The 20550-nt window shown below is 38.1% G+C and overlaps 1 protein-coding gene across 1 annotated transcript in view; it reads left to right on the top strand.

Annotated features, from left to right (window-relative positions):
• Positions 1-5209: 5209 nt before the first annotated feature.
• LOC119794268 (transducin-like enhancer protein 2) overlaps positions 5210-20550 on the top strand; it is a 38693-nt gene continuing 23352 nt past the window's right edge. The window contains exons 1-2 of the mRNA XM_038301730.1: positions 5210-6034; positions 20412-20509. Of these exons, the coding sequence (XP_038157658.1) occupies positions 6011-6034; positions 20412-20509 (122 nt within the window). The 5' untranslated portion in view covers positions 5210-6010. The remainder of the gene's footprint in view (positions 6035-20411; positions 20510-20550) is intronic.

The raw sequence follows: 20550 nt of genomic DNA, 5'->3' as shown, positions 1-20550 counted from the left end.
TGGAGAGGAAAAACTCTCTTTTAACAGGAAGAAACCTCCAGCAGAATCAGGCTCAGTGTGAGTGACCATCTGCAGGTTCAAGGAGACAGAAGAAGACATGCAAAAGTAACCAGAGATACAAAAGGTAACTGTTAACCAACTACAGTATAACTAAAGTTTAGTTACAGTATAACTAAAATCAGCCTTAGTTGTACTGTAAAGCTTAATTGTGGTACACCCCTCCTAATGTGCTTTAAATAGCATACAATTGTTCTCAATAAAAATGGTTCATTGTTAAAACAAATGAAAGTATATATGAGAGACAGAACAAAGAATAGTCTAATCAGCTGATTGGGAGCAGGTGTGGATAGAGAGCTAGGGGGGAGGAGACTGGCACAAGGGGGCAACAGAGAATAACTCAAAAAACACAACACTGCTTAAATATAACTAAAGAGCATCTACAATGATAAAAATCAAAGTATAACTGAAAAATAAAAAAGAAACTAAAAGAAATCCCCAAAGGGCAGAATCATGACACCTTGTTAGAACTGCTTTGTAACATTTCCAAATACCTTAAGTTTTTTAAATACAGCTTTTCCTCTAAATGGTAAACAATAAAGCTAAAATGAATTAACCCTACATAAAAAAAGGAATATGACCCTATTTCCTATTATTTATACAGTGAATTGAACTCCTATTAATTCCGACATACTCTAACAAATCTATTTGAAGCAAAACAAAACTATTGCCATGAGTTGTTGTTAATGTTTTAAATGTGAAAATAACACATTTCCAGAATCTAACCTAAAATTAAGAAACTAATACTTTTTATACATAAAAGCTTGACATCAGAAATAACTGCCCAAAGTTGACAGTGACTTTCAGGGGGGATTAGCATAAAAAAGGCTTTAGGCTTACCCAAAAGGAACTGTGGTGTTGGGTATAATAGGATGTCTGTATGTGTCCCTAATTGAGGCTTTGGAGCTGTCCTTTGCCTCACCCACTAGTTATCAAATGCAGTTTCTGTCTTACTAAAAATCCTCCATGGATGGCATGACTGACTGCACCCAAGTCTACAGTGTCGGATTAATGGCTGTGTGATCAAGTTCAAAGGCAGAGCTGGCCAGGATAAACTGATTATAACCAGTGCCAAAAGATGTCTGGGACAGCCCGGTGTGCTGTTCGAGGAAAGTCTTTAAATATCAGGTCTTGGTAGGTTCAGGTCCATTCTGGGTACTCCTGTAAATAACATTTGCTCCAGATCCAGCACCCAGAAACAGACAGGCAGACACTTTTATCCTGCTGCGGGCGGCTGAGATATTTCTGGAGTGTTACACCAGTAATCCTTGAGATACTCGACCTACTGATTCTGATTACATCCCTGGCAGTAAACAGGCATTCCTCTGTTGCAGCACTTACAGTTATGACAAATATCTGCTCACAATGACTGGACTTGAAAGTCATTTCTCCAGCTACATTTTCTTTTTTGCATTCATTTGTTAAACACGTACACTTTAATTTATATCCTTGTTTTCTTTTTAAAAAAGACTGTAAAATCATTCAGTTTTAAAGAGTTTATTTACTCCTCAGATAACCAGTTTACTCAGTTTTTTTACTGGAAAGAAAATGAAGCACCACTTGGACATTATGAAAAGTACTTTCTTGAAACATGTGTCTCTTTGCATTACCTGACTTGGATACTGAGTGCTTAACCAAACTGTTCACAGTTTTTTATGCATGGTTCATGCATAATAATAAGGTTAAAACCATGGTCTCCTTATCATCAAAATAAAAAGAAGACATGATGGTGTTTATTCCAAAACGGTACAATTAGATTATTCACTATTACCATTGGTAACAGTTTTACCATAAGAGCTAGAAGAATGAGACAGTATGGCTCTCCCGTAAGCTTCAGAGTCATAAAGGGATGGTATTAAACTATACTGGCTCTGGCTGTGTTGGATAATTTTGCAGTGCAAGACTAAGGATTAGCCGCCAGCTGTCATGAAAACAGATAATCCTGATAATTCTGTTGTTGTCAATTTGAGGCTTGGACGATTTTTGGTTGATGAACAAAAAATATCTGCTTTCCCCCGATTCAGGTCAGTTTATTTCTATAGCGCCAATTCACAGGATGTCATCTCAACACATTTTACAGAGGCAAACCAATCAAATCATACAGACTGACTGGTTAAAAGTTTTATATCTAAGGAAACCATGTTGACTGCATTGAGTCATTGACTGTACAGTATTCTCTACTCCTGGATGAGCATGTGGTGACAGTCAGCCTCTCACAGCAAAACTAAATAAAGTTGGTAGCAGGGCTGACCATTTTTTTTCAAGGTTAAAGGTTTTGTTTTTAAATATATAAATAAAAAAATGCAAATGAATGCATATTGGCTGATATGAAAGGCTTACATCGTGACACATTTTTCAGCCACATCACCTAGCCCTAGCACTGGGCTAAAACTGCTAGTTGTTTCCACAGGAGAGGAACCCGCTAACTAAAAGATCTGTCTCTCATTCTACTTTTAGAAATTCTAGGAACAACTAGTAAACCTGCAGATTGAGAGCATAGTGCTCTGTTAGGGTCATAAGGAACAATCAGGTTGGGCTTGGTTATTTAGGGCTTTATACATGAGAGGGAGGATTTCAAAATATATTCTGGATTTAACAGGAAGTCGGTGAAGGGAAGCTGAAATAGGACAAATATGATCTCTCTTTTTTACATTTTGATCAGAACTATGGCTTCAGCATTTTGGATCAGCTGAAGACTTTTAACTACATTTGGATATATCTACAAGGGAGCGATTTTCATCAGGAGATGAAAATTCATCCATCAATCGATCCATCTTTTCTCACTTCTTCCATCAGGGGCGCGATGCGGCCCCTGCCCATCTTCAGCAGTCTATGGGTGAGAAGCAGGGTACAGCTTGGACAGGTCGCAAGTCTGTCACAGGGCAACACAGAGACACACAACCATGCACACACACAGCTAAGGACAATTTAGAGACAACAGTTAATCTAATTAATAATTTTGGGCTGTGGGAGGAAACCAGAGTACCCAGAGAGAACCCATGTATACATTGGGAGAACATACGAACCCCATGCTGGGAATCAAACCCAGAACCTTCTTAGTGGTAGGCAACAGCACTGTTACACCATGATCAAAATAACGCCAAGTTGTTTTTTTATGTTGTTACTGGAAGTCTATTTCATTCAACTTAGAAGAAGTGCCAACTAATCAGCTTCTTTTTCAAAGACTCTTTCTCAATAACTCAATTACTTTTGTCTTGTCTGAATTGAAAAACAGAAAAAGCCACCCAGGTTTTAATGTCCTAAAGACATGCCTCTAGTCTATGTAACCTGTTAGTTTCATCAGGATTTATGAACAAAGATAGTTAAATATCATCAGCATAACAGTTGAAGTTAATGCTATGCTGTCTGATAATTGTACCAGTTAGATAGAACTAGATCATTTATATTCTCCTCTTTTAATGAAGAGAAAGGCTGCTCTTGTTTTATGAAGGGTGAATGTATACACCAGTAGACATTTTTTTTTTAATTAAGTACGATTTCTCTAGCTGTGAAAAGTAGGTTTAAAATCCACTGGCAATAGCTTTAAATTACACAGCTCTAAATTAAAGCAGGAAGGCAGCTTCTTATGAATAAAGTTATTTTTTAGGAGTGCTGTGTAAAGCAACAAACAGACAGTAAGTGACTCCGTCAACAAAATCATCAGTCTACGGAGGGAAATGTATAGAATGGCCACCCCATGCAATATCGTTCTCTGATACAGTGGAGATAGAATTGGGGTCAGAATTTTTAAAAATGTACTACTTTTTTACCTGATGATGTTCTGTTCAACTAACACCTTTTTCTTTGGGGAATTTAAATGTTTAAATTCTATTTGAAAGTTACTAAAAAGTGGTCAGATAGGACACAGTTGTTGGTTGACAAATATTATAATTTTGATCATTATCAAAGCCATATGTCAGCAGGTCCGCTTCGCGCATATTCTATGCAAAGCAAATTAAGTGAAAAATTCCATTAAAGGCTAAATTAAGGCTATTATCTTCATCTTTTGGCATGATTATTAAAATCTTGCACTATACTGTCAGTATTTACCACTAAACCTACAAACTTAGGATATGAATAACAAAAAAAAATCATCACTGATTCACATTTACCTAAATAAATATTACTACTGTAAAATGTATCCTCATCTTTCTGCTGTCTTCACTATGTTTCTTTGTGGGACGAGTACATTCAAGATACCGTGTCTCTGCCACTTACATGTTTTTGATTGCAAGCGATAAAAAAAATATTGAATTCTTCCTGTGGTTTTCATTTTATTCTTATTTTGTTTCGTCCACATTCTTCATGTGTGCCTTAAATGATTTAAGGCTTCCGTTCAGCCCCTTTTCCAATAAAGGCTAAATGTGTGAAGTGATTGTTGTGTAAATACACATCAGCTGTGAATCTCTACAGCTCTTCCAGAGCTACCATTAATTGCTTCTCTAGTTTATAATCTTCGTTCTAGGTTTGACAGCTTACACTTTAGTGTTTTACAGTTGGGTAACTTAGGGGCTAGGATCAAGTGCACATATAATTTTTCACATTTTTTTTTTTTTGTTAAACTTGTCAATTAGCTGCCATTCGATGATGCTCTTTCACATCAATACCATTAAATTAAAATTAAGTTAATGGTTTTGACATGGAAACCAAAGAAGAAGTATACGTTTCTGCAAGGGACAGTATAATTAGAAGAAATTGTTTGAGGGATCATGTCACAAGAGGTCTTTGGTAAAGCCTGAATCTGTTTAAACTGGATTACTCTGCAATTAAGCATGATTGGATTACTATCCGATCATCTCTCACTCAGTTTCATGCAAGGTGTGAACTGACTAATAAACTTATCACTCTGACAGACATGTGTACATGTGAATGGGTGCGTGCATGTGTGCTTCTTTAGCTATCATGCATATGCACATCTCAGCATTTGTGTATTTGTATCTGGATCCATATCTGTTTGAGCCAAAGTCTTTGTGCTTGACTGATTGCTTTGTGTATCTGACCACAATTGAAAATGAATCCATCTCCTGCCTGCCTGTCTCCCTCCTTCCTCTCTCTCTCTCCCTCTCTGTGTGTGACAGTCTCTATCTGCTCAGTTCCACCTTAAGAGAAGCTTTAGCAGCCTGTCCTGTTTGTGTTGAAGCCAACAGGCACAATATATTACAGTCTAGGGCTTGCTGCTGAAAAGCCCGCTGGATCCTCCACTGACCTGCTGTTCTTTCCTGCTTTCCTCTTGCATTTTTTTTTCCACATTTAGATTAAAAACAAAGCTCTCACTCTCTCCTCCCTACCCCAAACCTCCTCCTCCTCCTCCTTCCTCTCCTTATTTCTGCTGCAGCAGTCAAGGCTTTAGTGTGTCAGAGAGACAGGGTGAAGAGGAGGAAAAAGAAGAGAAGGGGACTATTTGGTAGAGAGTGAGTGTTTATGTTTCTGTGTCACATCATTGGACTGCTGGGTGAAAGGGCGCAAGGACAAGAAGAGGAGGAAGAGGAGGAGTAGAAGAAGTATAAGAGGACTGGATTCTCTGTGTCATGTCAGTACGTGTGGATCTGGACTGATCACAAGCTGAGAAAAAAAAAAAGGACAGACACTGTAAGGCAGAGAAGAAGGAGTGAAAGAGGAGGAGAAACTGACTCGGGTTTCACTGGGGAAAGGCAAAGGAGGAAGAAGTGTGGTGCTCCGTTTTATCATGACCCTGCTGGATAAAGGAGTCGGTGGAGTGAGGGTTCTGCTGTGTGTCAGCGGGAATTTGTGTTAGAAGATAAGGACAGAGAGCAACACAGAGGACAGAAGCCAGTAAAGGAGCAGGGACAGGACTCGCTGAGTGCCAGAGCGTCTAGGTTTGTGCGTCTCTGTGCGCGTGTGCTGCTGTAACCAGGTGGAGGGCAGAGGACTGGAGGGCCAGGGAACTAACCTGGCCATCAAACGGACTGGAAGCCTCTCCTCTCCAGGGATCATGTACCCTCAGGGCAGGCATCCGGTAAGTTCACCCTCACATCTCTATGTCCTCTCTACTCCACTTTTTTTCTGCTCCTCTCAGCTCCAATCTGTCTGGATTTATTATCACATTGACTTTATCAGGATGATCCCACCTGGGGTTTCATGCTTCCACTCTCAGACCTTTCTTCCTAAAACTTCCTTGCAGTGTTTTCCTTCTGCTTTTAGATGGCCATCCTCATAATGTCTGAATCTATCTGCCTTCCTGCCTGATTGCTCTGTAACAACAGGAGAAAGACAGTTTTATTTTGGTTGAGGAGTTTATTCATTATGCAGACACACACATGCACACCTCCCTCTCTGTCAGCTACAACCATGCTCCTCTGAGATCTTGTATTGGCTGTGTAGGTGGTACACAACTAGACATGGTCTTTTGGGGTTGCATGTATATATTGGTCTGCTAATTATTTTTCATGTATCTCTGTGTTTTTAAGGGTGCAAAAATGTGGCTATGAGCACGAATCTAAGGGCAGATCTAGCAGTAGTAATGTTTAACGGCAATCACAGAAAACATTGAATCAGTAGTTTCCGAATTATTTCCATTAGATTTCAATTTGCATAATATTTCAAATCACAGTCCTCAAGATAAAAGTGTGTACAATATTACAATTGCAAAAGACTGCCTGTATGTGCCTATATTTCCACTAACACTCAGGAATGCTCTACTTTCCATGTTTGGTATGATGGACATTCACTTTCCTTGATTCCTAAACTCTGACATAGATTTCAGAGGACAAATTGATTAAAATGACAGTGAGTTGTAGGAACATTGTAATAATGAAAACAAATATTAGATCTTTAAATAGGTTTTGTTTTTTGTAAAATGTATGCTTACCCTTGAAATTCCGGTATTTCATTGTTCAATGGAAGATGTGCATAGGTGATGGATGGTTATTTAAAATCCTTCACAAGTACTCAGTCCTGCTGGTTAAACTTTGTAAAATCACCCTTCTTTACAGTTATAGCTGATAGTTTTTGGGGTATTTCTCTACCAGCTTTGCATAACTACAGATCTGAATTGTTCAAGATCAAGTTTAGTTAGATTAGATGGAGGGCAAATTAGAAGACCAGTTTTCAAGTCTTCCTTTAGATTCTTAGTTAGTTTTAGGCTTGAACTGAGCTTTGGGACTGCATGAATATGCTTTGATTCAAACGATTCTGCTTTAGGTTCTGCGTTACCACCAATGTCTTTTACAGCTTTTATCAGCATTCCCTTAAGAAGAGTATTCCTAAAGCATTATGAGGCTTCAACTAGGTTTTACAGTCGAAAAAAAAGGTATTTTCGAAGTAGTCAGTTTTCTGCCACACTTCCACATAGAGGATAATGAATTCAGTTTTGATCTCACTTCAGAAAGGGCACACTCTTTTACAATTGATGTCTACCCTACATCGGTTTTGATGTGAACTGTAAACAGGACGTCTTACAGCTTTTTTTCAGAAACTTTCTTCTCCTTGCCGCTGATCCATGAAGGCCAGACATGAGGAGCACATAACCAGTGGTCCATAAAAGACTCAGAGCTTTGGATATTGTTTTATGACATAAGCCTGATTTAAAGTTCTCTACAACTTGATCCCTGACCTGCCTATGATGTTCTTTAGTGGTCTTTACGATTATGTCGCACAGGATTTTAGTTAAGGGTATGAGTAGGGGGAAAGTACTTTTTTTTAGGACACTGCTAAGATACTTCCCAAGAATAGCATCTTTAATGTCCTAGACCTCTTACTCTTTTTCTTCAAAAACAATGTTTCCTTTTAGGGAAAAATAATGGTTAGAAAGGCTAAAAGGCACTGAAGAATGAATTACAGCTTGGACTGTGTCTAGCTTAAGCCAGCTGTTTAAAAAAAAAAAGCACTGATCTGGTCCCTATAATCAGATTTTGTTTCAGTCTCATTGTATCTGCTGCAAATGGGTCACCGGCCACTTTTCCTCGCAGACAGCCAGCCAAACAGCAAACCAATGAGCCTGCCAGCCAGCTATCACATAGAATTATGAATGACATTTTCACAACAGGAAGGCATGAGGAATCAATTAAATGTACATAGAGAATGCTAATAAGGCAGCTGTTGAAAAAGATGCATAGAAACGGGGAGAGTTAGAAAAAAATAGCAAGAAAGCGAAAGATGTCGGAGCCAAGAAAATAACCTGTTAAACAAGAAAAGATGGAAAAAGCTTTTTTAAAAGTCTGTGCTGGAGGTGGAAAGCGACATGAATGAAGGAACTTGTGTGAAGATTCCTCTGTTCTCGTCTTTAGAGGTGATATCAGAGGGCTTCATGCTGAGATGTTCAGCGTTTGTGATAAAGTTCAGCATCAGACTGAGCCAACTCCAACAAATCGATTGCAACCGTTTCCATTACCTCCTCTAGTTTGTATTTCTTTTTTGTTGGCTTACTTGTTCTGGAATTTTCCTTGACCCACAGAACTTTCATCATTGTGTTGCTTTCAGATGTATTTTCAAGATGCATTTAAACATAAAATACCTGATATTTCATACTTCTCTTAATTCTAGGTATGTATGTACTGCATGTATGCACACATACAGGTATATATACACTTTATTATATAGAAAGTAGATTGATATATACAGCATATTATATATACAGTATATTGATACTTTCAGTTTCAACCAGTTGAAACCAAAGGTATCATTGTTTTGTAACCTTCCAATTTCCTGAGATTTTATGCTGCCCCTTTATTGTCAGTGTTTGCCTTAGACACAGGGCTAGATGAAAAATGTGAACCTGACCTCTCAGGAGCCTTTTTACAACCACTGGACTTGACCAAAAAACAACAAACAATTCTTAAATTAACGAAAATGATTTTAAGGGACCTATAGTGACATATTATGACTTTATGAATGTTCTTCTTTTTTTATTTGATTGTAAACATAAACAATTACGGTGACCAGAAGTCTGATGTTGTCTATGTGCACAATGAATAAACATCAGAGTAATAGAGCCAAGCAACTCACAGTGGAGGTATGGAAATAAAGAAAGAAGGAAAGTTTAAGATCAAGCATGAAAAATGGCAAGAAATACATTGGATAAGACACTAACACTTGGAATCCAATATGAAGGATGGAGTTCATCAAGGTGGCTGCTAACTCTATGAAAGCTGGCAGATTGATGAATGTATGATTAAGTAGTGCCAGCAGATGGAGATGGTGTGCAACAATATTTATGTCAGCCGATGGTCCCCGACGCCAAAATTTATTTTCAGGCTCAAAAAGGACCAAGTAAACACTATCAATAAAAATGTTTGCAAAGCATTTTTTTTTAGACTTCTATTGTTTGTTTTGTTTTTTATAGGCTAGCACATAACTAGGCCCCTTTAAATCTTTGTTCTACATACCACGGTTTATAGTCATATTCTCCCAGTTGACCTTTAAGAACACTAGGATCGGTTAACTATATAACTTTGCATCAGATAAAGACAAATTAAATCACCTTTATCTCTATTCTTTTAAAGGATAAAAAAACAATAAAAATAAGCAATTACTGTTTTAAAATAGTCAGATCCTTGTAAAATATAAAATGTATAATAAATCTAATTTAACCACTCACATAATCTTGTGCATCAACATGGTGGTTATACATACAATTGGTACCTAACAAAGGTATTAGATTACTCTCTATGGTAACATTAGCAAAGTTCTATTTGAGAAAGAACAGCTGCTTTAATATGAGATGGTTCTTGAATATTGTTTTCTTGTTGAAAACATAGAATTTTCTCCACTGGTCAAAAAGACTCTGATTGTGCTGTGCATTCTATTCAGTTTTTACCTCATATTTCTATGTTTGTAGGAACCCATGGCTGTAAAAGTGCTTAGTGTTCTTTAAAAGGTATCTGGAATTGCAAACAACAATAGCTTTCATTAAATTAAACATTTCCCAATAAAATCCTGTCCAAATATTGTTAGCATGTGACTTTGTCTAATGAAATAAGTTGGTCAAATGTAGCCACAAATATATGATAGGAAAGCTTTAATTTTGAAACCTTTTTTTTGCCCTGTCTGGAAATGTGGATACTTTGTTTTGTTGAGGGGTCACATTTTTAGATTTGTTAAAAATCAGCCATTGTGTATCTTCTCATCTTTTATTCTGTATTTATGCTTACAAGTCTTGGGCAGTGACAGGACTGCTAAAACTCAAAGCATATGCAGAGTCGTGCCTGCATGATTAGCTCTGTATGAACCCAATATGGCAGCATCAAGTCCAGATCATGTTTGTTGGCAGTGGATAAGGCAAGGCACACAGCTGCACCATATAGTCACTAGAATCCTGTCACGAAATAGTAATGTTTGGAATATCACAATCACAAGAGACTGCTCTGACACACTATTTTGTAAGCCATCATATTACGTGTGTCGCTCTCAGTGTGCCAGTAACATATTTGACCAGCTGGATGATCTCTAGTTTCCTTTGATTAAAACTATATGTATATTTCCAGTGCCTGAGATTCTTAAACACATATAATATGGTGGGGAAGCTTTGCTGAGGAAAATAAAGAATTCATCACTATGAATGGTAGTTTAATTGTTAGTCAATATTCAGAAATTGCTTAGCAATTACTTTTTTATTTCAATACCATGCTGCCCTGAATATGATGCAAATCTTCAATTTTCTCTGGCATACAAAAATGTAAATATGGCAGAATTATCAACCAAGAGTTTTGACTGAAAATGCAGACAAAAGCAGGACTTTATTAAAGCAGCTACTTTGCAAGTGTTTTGACTTAAACAACATCACATAATTGTTTTTTCTTGAGAGAGTCTGACACATAATCTGCAAACAATAACTGGGTTTGGTAGCTCCTTAGACTGACTTTGGGACATCATCAGTTTTCTTTCAAAACTAAAGTCGTCACTCAGTATGAATGTGCAGTCAGGGGCTGAGGCTAGTCTGTCCTCCCTCTCTGGTGTGAAAGAGCTAAACCTGAGTTGAGCAGCTTTTTGTTCCTCTGGTTTGTATTTGCACTGAGCATTATACGAACTTTGTGCGTTTGTCTGAGTTGTGTTAGGTGTGTCTTTGTTTAATTTTCTGGGATTTTTCTTTTTATTTCTTTACTCCCATAGTGCTTTGTGAGCATATAAATATTTACATTCACTTAGATTTGTGTAAATATTCATTCAGAGACTTACTTTTATTTTATGTGCACTTTCTCTGTGAGGTGGCACAGTCAGTGTATCACTCTATGCGTGTCTCATTATGTAATTATCAGTGTGCAGTATCTTTCAGTGCTGAAAACGTTGCTTTTAAAAGCTTTAATAACTCCTGTTATCATCATCTTTGTGTAAATGGCTGAAAAACAGGAACATAAATAATTGTTTGATGCACCTTGTTCTGATTTAATCAGTCATAGTATCTGTCTTGCATAGGGCTGTTAGATTTTTATTTGTACTAAAAAGAAAGCTCTTCTTCTCAAACCTCTTATGGATTCAGATTTTTAAACAAAATCATCGCGTTCTTGATAATTGCTTCTTTCAGCTCTTTAAAACTTTGGCTAGTTAGCTTAGAGCAGAGATAAGGATCGGATAATTCTTCAAATGTTGTGAATGAGAAGCTAAATATGCACATATTTCGCGTTTTTTTAGGTATTCTCGTTTATTTCTTTCATATTGCTTGTACGTACTTGCAGCAGTTCTTGGGGGGGTTTGTCCGTGAGTTGAAGGTGAATGGAAAGCAGCGGGGATTTGTGTGCGTATATGTTCTGTGTGCTAACAACGATAATAAATAACGTCCTAATGTCCTGGTTTGACCTTACGTCTGGCTGGATAGGCTGCCACACCCCTACAGTATGAGAGCTAAGCATGTGAGTCAGTATATGTCATCAAGACTGTAAACATGACATGCTCTTGACTGCAATGTTCCTTTTGATTCTCATTTTTATATTTTATCTACTCTAGAAACAAAGGTCTGTTCTATCTGTGCAGCAGCACTTCTTGCAGGGAGACTAAATTCACGTAGTTGCTCTGAAGGTGCCTTCCAATTCACATCCTTTGAAATTGCGTGTCATTTGCCAGCTCAAGTTTGTGTTTTCAGTTTTTTCTTACAAACAAAAACCTGAAAGGTCTATTTTTTTTTTTTATGAATAAACTGTGTTACAATACTTTGCAGAGACAACATTGCTCTTTGGACCAGCATGTTTGACCATGGGGATGGGGTGTAATGATGTTCAATTGAATTTTTGTAACACAGCATTTTGCATGTATGCCTCAACATTTTATTTGGGTTTTATGTGACCAGAGCACTTTTGTATCCCCAATCGTTTCCTGCATGGCCTTTATTTCAACAATGTCTTGCCTCTCTTTTATTACTGCTTTTATTAGACACTACAGTAAAACTTCAAAATATTGACTTTCCCTCGCATTTGGCACAGTGAGGATGGTAAATGCTGAGGCCTCGAAGCAGCAAAAGGAGGAAAAAGCAACTTTGACTTTAACTTTTTTTTTTGACTGTTACTTAGCTAAAATAAAAAAAATATTAAAAGTATTTTACTTAAAAAGATAAAACACAATCTGCACAGTGGTACAGTGGGTATCACTGTTGCCTTCCAGCAAGAAGGTTCCAGGTTTGATTCCTGGCTCAGGGTATTTCTGCATGGATGTTGCATCTTCTCCTTGTGCATGCGAGGTGTGAGTGTGTGCATGAATGGTTACTTGTCTTGTTTGTCTCTGTGTTGCCCTGTAATAGACTGGCGACCTGTCCAGGGTGTACCCCGCCTCTCGCCCGTAGACAGCTGGAGATAGGCACCAGCACCCCTTGCAACCCCAGCATGGATAAACATGATGGATGATAAAACAGGATGACATTCTGAAGTAACAAACATCAGAGTATATGGGGTAAACTTTAGAAAATAGTTGGCAAAGGTTTAAAGATTAAGACCTGAGGCAACTAATCAAAAGCAGGAATAAAAGTTCAGTTTGACTTGTTTATGATATTATGCATTTAGTATGAGGTGAGAGTCAGATTTTTTGCTTGCAGGAATAATATTTAACAGTTTTTCACTGAGATGGTGAAGCTGTATCCAACGTAAATATTTTATGACTCATCAATTAAAAGTGTATTTTTTCTCACTCGTACCATACTTATCTCTTCCTTAAGTTACATTAAGCAGTTTCTTTTTCCACCTACATTTAAGGCTGTAATGAAAGCCATGTGCAGTTAACAGCCCAGCGCCTGGCTGTTACCTCCCAGAGATGACATTCCCCCCTCCTTCCCGTTGTCCTTGTCTTGTTTACATTTAATTTCACGGTGCATTTCAAAGGCAGAGCTTTTAGAGAAGCAAAAAGCCAAGGAACAACAACACAGCCGCTGTTAGAGAGCCCACTAAAACAGGCCAGAAGTCGCACAAACCTCCTACAACTTTTGATCAGATCAGTGGCTGTGCAGTGTAAGCGCTCTCCTTGATTAAAAACAGGCTTTTTTTTTATCCCCAAATCCTGTTTTGTTTTGTCCTTTCTTTGTCCTGACAAAATGATCAGAGCAGAGCTTGGATGGAGTCCAGACCCTGGATGTTTTCCACCACTTGGTTGTAACCTGAGCTGCAATGTACCTGGCTGGCTCATTGCTGACTAGGCAACCAGTAGATTGACAGCTGTAACCCAGGGCTCCCTGCCTCACATTTGGATCGCTGATTGGTTGGTTTGACGGATGAGTGCTGGTGTTTAACTTCTTTATCAACACAATGAGAGAGGTGCAAAGTTGAAACAGGTTAGATTTGCTTGGATAGTGGTAAGAACCCATTTTTCTTATTCAGATCATTGAATAGTTTTGCCTTTCCTCTGTCTTTCAGCCTAAATCGATGAGCTGTTGCTTATATTCAATGCTGCACACTTCAGCAGACACACATGTGCTCAAAGAGCACTGACTCTTCCTCCTTACTTTGAATGTATTCACCCTTTTTTTTTATCTAAATATTTCAGTAATGCAATTATGATTTAATACTTTGCTTCCAAATGTGTCTTGGCTTGTTTCAGAGAGAGATACAAGGAGAGTGAAAAGAGCCACAAAAAGAACTGGGGGGAGGGATTTTGGGGTGTTTTGCTTGAGTGAATACATCAATGCACAGACATGTCATCTTATACCGTGTGAAGGCTGATGTGTTGGTAGAAAGTGTTCCTGGGGCTAAGCAGATTGGCAGAGATGACAAACCAACCGATAGGATTGTGTCTTTTCCAATAACTCCCAGATGTGCATCTGTTTCACAATTGCAGCCTCATCGCTGAAGCCACCGTCAGTCATGGAAAAAACAGCGGCAGCTAAAAAAGGAGCTCTTCGATTCGAATGCAAGACACAATCACGGATAGAACAAAAGCCTGAAGCATGACTGGATATAATTTTGGCAATCAGCATAGACTTCTACCACACTTAAATGGGGACACCTTTTTTAACTTAAAGGTTTTTTAATCAGATTCAAACCAGAGCTAATTTTAGTTGGAAGAAATGTTATGGTAGAATTTAAAGATTATCTTTAGTATAAATCTAGCAGAGGTAAAAAATGTTCTGTGCTCAGCTGTATATGTCAGGGACTTTGTAAATGATCTAAAAAATGAAACGTTTTAAATCTTAGCTGATGAGTAACCAACATTAGCCTACTTTTTTACCTGTTGTAACCGTGGGGATTTTCTGGCTCCTCCATTTCTTGGACTTACCCTCTTCACTTCTACCATATTAGGAAGTCTCTAGTCACTGTGGGGATTATCTGGCTTTTGCTTTCAGATGTTTTAGCTGGAATGTTTACTGTCAACAAACTTTCCTCATAAATACTGTTTTACTTTACTTCTATTATCCAGCTCTGTTTAATCAAGTAACGCCATCATGAAATGGTTCTGCTCTCTAATTTATAACACATAACACCCACTGAATGGGCCTGGCTAGGATTCATTTAGTCTGGCATTTATCCATTCAAAGGTCCAGACAGCCAAGAAAAAAATCAGCACAACTAAATACAAAACATTTGATAAATCCTAAATGTCAAAGAATCTATGGCATTAGTCTTTTGCCAAAGGTAAGGAGATATATGCAAACATATTTAGCTTTAATATGATGATTTTACTTTTATTTATTATTAGATTATGCAGAGGTGGGTAGTAACTAGTTACATTAACTTGACCAACTTTTAGAAAAAAACGGTACGTTTAGAAGGAGTTGGACTTTGTGGTGCTTTTTAGTTTCACTCAAGTTATATTCTTATGTAGAATTTGCACATAGCTGTCTATCTGATTACATCTTTTTTTTATTAAATCAGATGTTTAAAAATGATTAGCAGCCCTTTTACCAAGTACTTTTTTTTTTAAAACTCTTACTTGAGTAATTTGAGGTATGCTTCGAATTTCCTTTTTGCAAGATATGTTGATACTGGTCAGTAACGGAAACAGTGATGCAGCTGATACCATAGCAGCAGCCCGCTTTGTTTATGCATTCAGACATAGTGAAGACAAGCTTCCTGAATTTAAAACTATTCATCAGATTTGAGCAGAAAGTTGATTTTAAGTGACTTTGAATATGGCGTTGCTGTTGGTGCAGGACAGGCTGAGTATTTAAAAAGACCTGCTGATTGGCTGGGGTTTTTCACACAAATACCATCTCTTGGTGTTACCAAGAATGGTATAAAAATAGGAAAAGCTTCCAGTTAAAAATAGTTGTTTGGATAATACTCTTTGCTGGTGTAAGAGAATAAGACCCATCAAAGTTTAGAGGATAGAAACTCATCAGAAGCTTAATTAAGCAAACATTACAACCAAAGGTTACTAACTACAGGATGCATAGGAGCATCAAACTTTGAAACAGACTATATAGCAGTGTGTGGAAAAAAAAAAAGAAAACAGAGGATAAAATTCACACAGACTTCACAGATTTGAAGTCTTGGTTTCAGCTGTGAGATTCAGACGGCAGGGTCAAAATTTGGAGTAAACAAGATAAAAGCATTGATCCAGCCTGCTGCGCATCAACTGCTAATGCTGGTAGTGGTGCTATAATGGTGTGAGGGAATATTGTCTTGGAAACTATTAAGCCCACTTATAATAATTTGTTAATGTTTAAATGTCAAAGCCTTTCCGGGTATTGTGGCCACTGGCCATTCATGTCAAGTCATTTATAGGATAGAAAACGAGCTAGAAATATTCGTCACTGTTCCATGGTGAAGGAAATTCAGGTCTTTTCCCAACAAAGCAAAAAGCCCTAAAAAAATTACAAGACTGAACAACTATAAGAGGTAGAATAAAAAAAAATAAGTCACTAAGTAAATTAAAATAGAATGTATAGTAAAAAAGAAATCCTATTAATTTACCAAAATGGCTGTTTGCAACATAGTCTGACCATGCTTAAGGAAAAAAGCAACTGTTTCTTCACATAAAAATAATAACTGAGAATAAACGTACTGTAAACAGTTGTTGAATAAATTAAAACTGTATGATCTTATCTGCAGTTAGGATGATCAGAAAATGTTTTTTTTTTTTGTTTTGTATTTTTTAAACACAACAAAACCAAATAAGACTCCAATAAATGTAAAAATAGCAAGATATGAAACATTACGGCAGAAGGTAGAAGTTTTCTGGACCTTACTGACATTCTTACTGCAGCTATAACTGACCCGGTAGCATTCTGCCACCATACAGGTGAGATGAAACACATTCCAGCAATCAGTGTTTCCATATTGTGTGGTATTACATAGTGATACCTCAATCTTTGTAACTTTAAACACATAGCATGATTTTGCACATAGTTTTTTTTTTTTAATAGTCTGATTTGATAATGATTCCTGATAAAAATCTTTTTATCCTGGAAGACAGATCTGGAACTCATTCAGAGAGGTGCAACTGGTAAATAGAAACAGAGTTTGGGTGGAACGTGCAAGCTTCCATGTTGACACCAGCGGTTGCAAATCACAAATCTCTTGTAATATCCCGATCTGTGACTATGGGCTTTGTTATATGACTTATATGCTGCTGATGTAACCTACCAGCACTGCAGTGTTCATGTGCATTTGCTTGGTTGCCGTTGGTGAGTGCGTGGCGGCAGATGGTGGGAGTGGTATTACCACGGGGCGATGGACAGTGCACAAGGCGAGCCGGCTGTGTTGACTACAGCAAAGACACTCTCTGTCTGTTTCTCTCAGGCTCTCTCCATCCCCTCACCCTCTTCCTCCTGTGTCAGCCGAATGAATGGCTGGCTATCTTTCTCAGTCAGCAGCAGCACTACTCTTTCATCATCTGTCCTTCTGCTTGTGCATTCATTCCTCTAAAAGAATGTCAGACTGGTCCATCACTCCCTACATCCATCCCTCCATCTGTCAGATGAATATCTATCTCTTCACCGACTTTTCCTGCCTTTCAGTCCATCGCCGTACCCCTTCCCCTTTGAGGGTTTGTGTGTTTTCTTCTTAAGTGTGATTGTGCATGTGCAGTGGTGTGTTTGTTTGTTTGTTGATGTGTTTTCCAGTCTTCTTATGACTGTGTGTGTGTTGATGTGTGCCAGATCAGTATCTGTCCCCTTATCCCTCCCTCCTCCCCTTTCTGACCAAGTGTGTGTGTGTGTGTGTGGTGTGAATCAAGGTCAGTGGGAATCTGCTGGCAGACGCCAACCATCCACCCCATCCCACCACACCCCCCTCCTTTCCACACACACACACACACACACACACACACAGATGGAAGGTTTGTGTGCATTGCGTCCATCCAGCCATCTAGATGTCCCTGCTTTGTTTGCCTCAGCTCAGTTTAGCTCGGGCTCAGCTCGGCTCTACGGATTAATTACTGGGGAACCCACTGCGTCTCTGACCTCCGCCATTGGACTAATTGAAATCTAATTGAATTGTGCTTGTCTCTACTAATGAAGCCCCACCACTAAAAGCGCCAATCTTTTAGCCTTGGCTGCAAACCTTTAACCGCCCAGCTAAAACATACTGACATCATTCTGCAGTTCAGTTTGTGGAAAGTTAAATTATGAAATGTTGTTGGAAGTTATTGTAAGTTTATTTAGTTTTTTTTTTTTCTGGAAGGTAAATTGGACATAATTAGTATTTAAATGGATTGAATGTACTCAGTTTTCCAAGCCTGCTAGATAAATTTGTAAATTGCCTTGTTGAAAATTCAGGAATTTATATGCGGCTCTGAATCTCTAGGTTTTGCCACCTTCTCAAAAGGTTGCAGTATGAAAGCATTTTTGCTTGTCTCGTGTAGCATCATGGTATCTGTGGGGGTAGTTTGAAATTTAGTCCACCAGATGACTCTGCTCACTTAAGCCTCTTTCTCTTTGGACAGCCCTCAAGCCCCCTCCACATACCAGTGGCTTTTACCTTCAATGAAAAAACACAGCTATCATTTATTCCTGCAGCAAATCAATCCACACCCACTATCCGTGTTTTAAGGCATTGTTACCGATAGGTAAGATTTAGTGTCTCTATCTGACAAAAAAAAGCAACATAAAACTGTTGCAATTAAAATCCGTTTGATATGTTTCTTAATTGTAAATAATTTTCTTAAAGGATCTTGTCACTATATAATAATTTTTTTAAGGCTGGATCATTAGCTGAGCAATAATCACCAAAATATATTAAATATTCTGATTCTGCTTTCATTGGCTGTTGGTAAAAGCAGAAAGTAGCCATTGCACATCTTCATTCTGGTACCTGAACTTTATTTTTTCCTACTTATTTATCTTAAAAAGATAGTTTTCAAAAAAAGCAAAACTGAATCTCTTGTGTTCTTTTTGGGTATGTTTAGCCAGATAATGTTAACTATTACTATTAAGGAGAAAACACTCAGTACTCCACAAACAAAGCCTCTATTTTTATTAAATAAGCACCAATAAGTAGTGCTTCACAATATTAGGCAATGGGACTATATTAATATTAATTCTAGAGCTCTCTGTGACCTTTAGCATTGCGGGCACTGCCATCTTTGTCAGCTTTGTGATTATCTTTTGCAGACAGTCTGTAAAAAAATGAATATTTCACTGAGATGTAAAGTGTTTATCGATGCAGGTTTGAAATAAGAAAATGCAAACATTGTATTACTAATCGCCCTTTGGAATATTATGATTGTGTTTATTAATTCTGTGCTGTGTATTCTGTTATGTTCAGTTGCTGGAATAGGTCTTTATTTAGTAATACAATCACATATCATGGTGGCAATTAGATGGTGTGTTAGGAACTCTAAAATGTTTAATGTTTTGATAAACCTCAATCTCATTCGTATGAGTGGGGCTTTACCTGGTTTTATTCTAACTAGCAATATTCAATGCATTTCAGTTTATTTATATCAAGTCATTTAACAGGGTCAGTTCAGTCAAATCATCCAGACAGAGCGTTTCAAAATCTTTCTATCTAAGGTAACCCAGCTAATTTCATTGAGTCTATTCACTTCGCAGAATTCGCTTCCACTGAATGAGCATATAGGGACAGGAAACTACAGCAGTTTTCACATTATGTCACATTTATCAGAAAATAGGGCCTACTGTTGTTTTATTCCCGAATGCATTAGTTGGCATTATAGGTCATTTGAAATTGCCAACCACTTAAAAGGTTTACTTTCTTTGAAAAGATGTGCATAAATACAATAAGCAAGCTCTAAAAGGGTTTGACAGTGATGCAGGCTGTACGCATAAAATGTGTGGAGACATCTTGAAAGGTAATATTGTAAATCTCATGGGGCTATAAAATTAACCCATCTAAAAAGGAAGGAAGAGAAAAAAACTACCAACAGAAAAATTCCTCTGAGAAAAACCCTTTTTGCATATTTCAACTCCTGCAAAGAAAACAACTACGGCATCAAAAAACATCAACAGTGCTCATGATTGTACAACGTCATGGAGACTATAGAGGAGGCGGGCTGCTGTCAGCAGAGCTTAAGACTGACATGGGCGGCGGGTGGTGGTGGACCCCCCTGGGATTTGCTTGTTTTGTTCGGCCTTCTTTAGCTTTTAGCAGGTGAGAGATCATACAACTATTGTTTTGAGGTATTCATTTGATGTTTCTTCCCATCTCAGCTCCTTGTTGGCTTGAATACATTAGCAGCGTGGCAGTGTAGTGGGGATGCTAATGTAGAAGTGGGTGAGAGGAGGAGGAGAGGAAGAAAGGATGGAGGCAGCGGAGGAAAGAAGGAATCGGTCATTAGGGGGAGGAGGAGGAGAGAGGCAGAGGACAAGGTTTTTATAAAGTGTGGGAAGACGAAGTGACCTTCCCTTTCACTTTCATCTTGGCCACACACACACACACACACACACACACACATGCCTTTACACACCAAAGCAACATGAAGTGTGTGTCACAGACTGTTTAAAAACAGCTTAACATGCAACCCACCCTTCTCCATATGTGTTTTCATACGTTCTCTCTTTTTTTTGTCTTTCACTTGTGCAGGTCCCCTTGCAACCTGGCCAGTCTTTCAAGTTCACAGTCCTGGAAACTCTGGACCGAATCAAGGAGGAATTCCAGTTCCTCCAGGCTCAATATCACAGGTACACTCATATGGCAAATGCAAAAATGCGTACACATTTTA

Source organism: Cyprinodon tularosa, unplaced genomic scaffold (genome assembly GCF_016077235.1).
Source record: "Cyprinodon tularosa strain WSP-4 unplaced genomic scaffold, ASM1607723v1 ctg473, whole genome shotgun sequence".
Taxonomy (NCBI): domain Eukaryota; kingdom Metazoa; phylum Chordata; class Actinopteri; order Cyprinodontiformes; family Cyprinodontidae; genus Cyprinodon; species Cyprinodon tularosa.
This window is presented reverse-complemented; position numbering and strand designations above follow the sequence as displayed.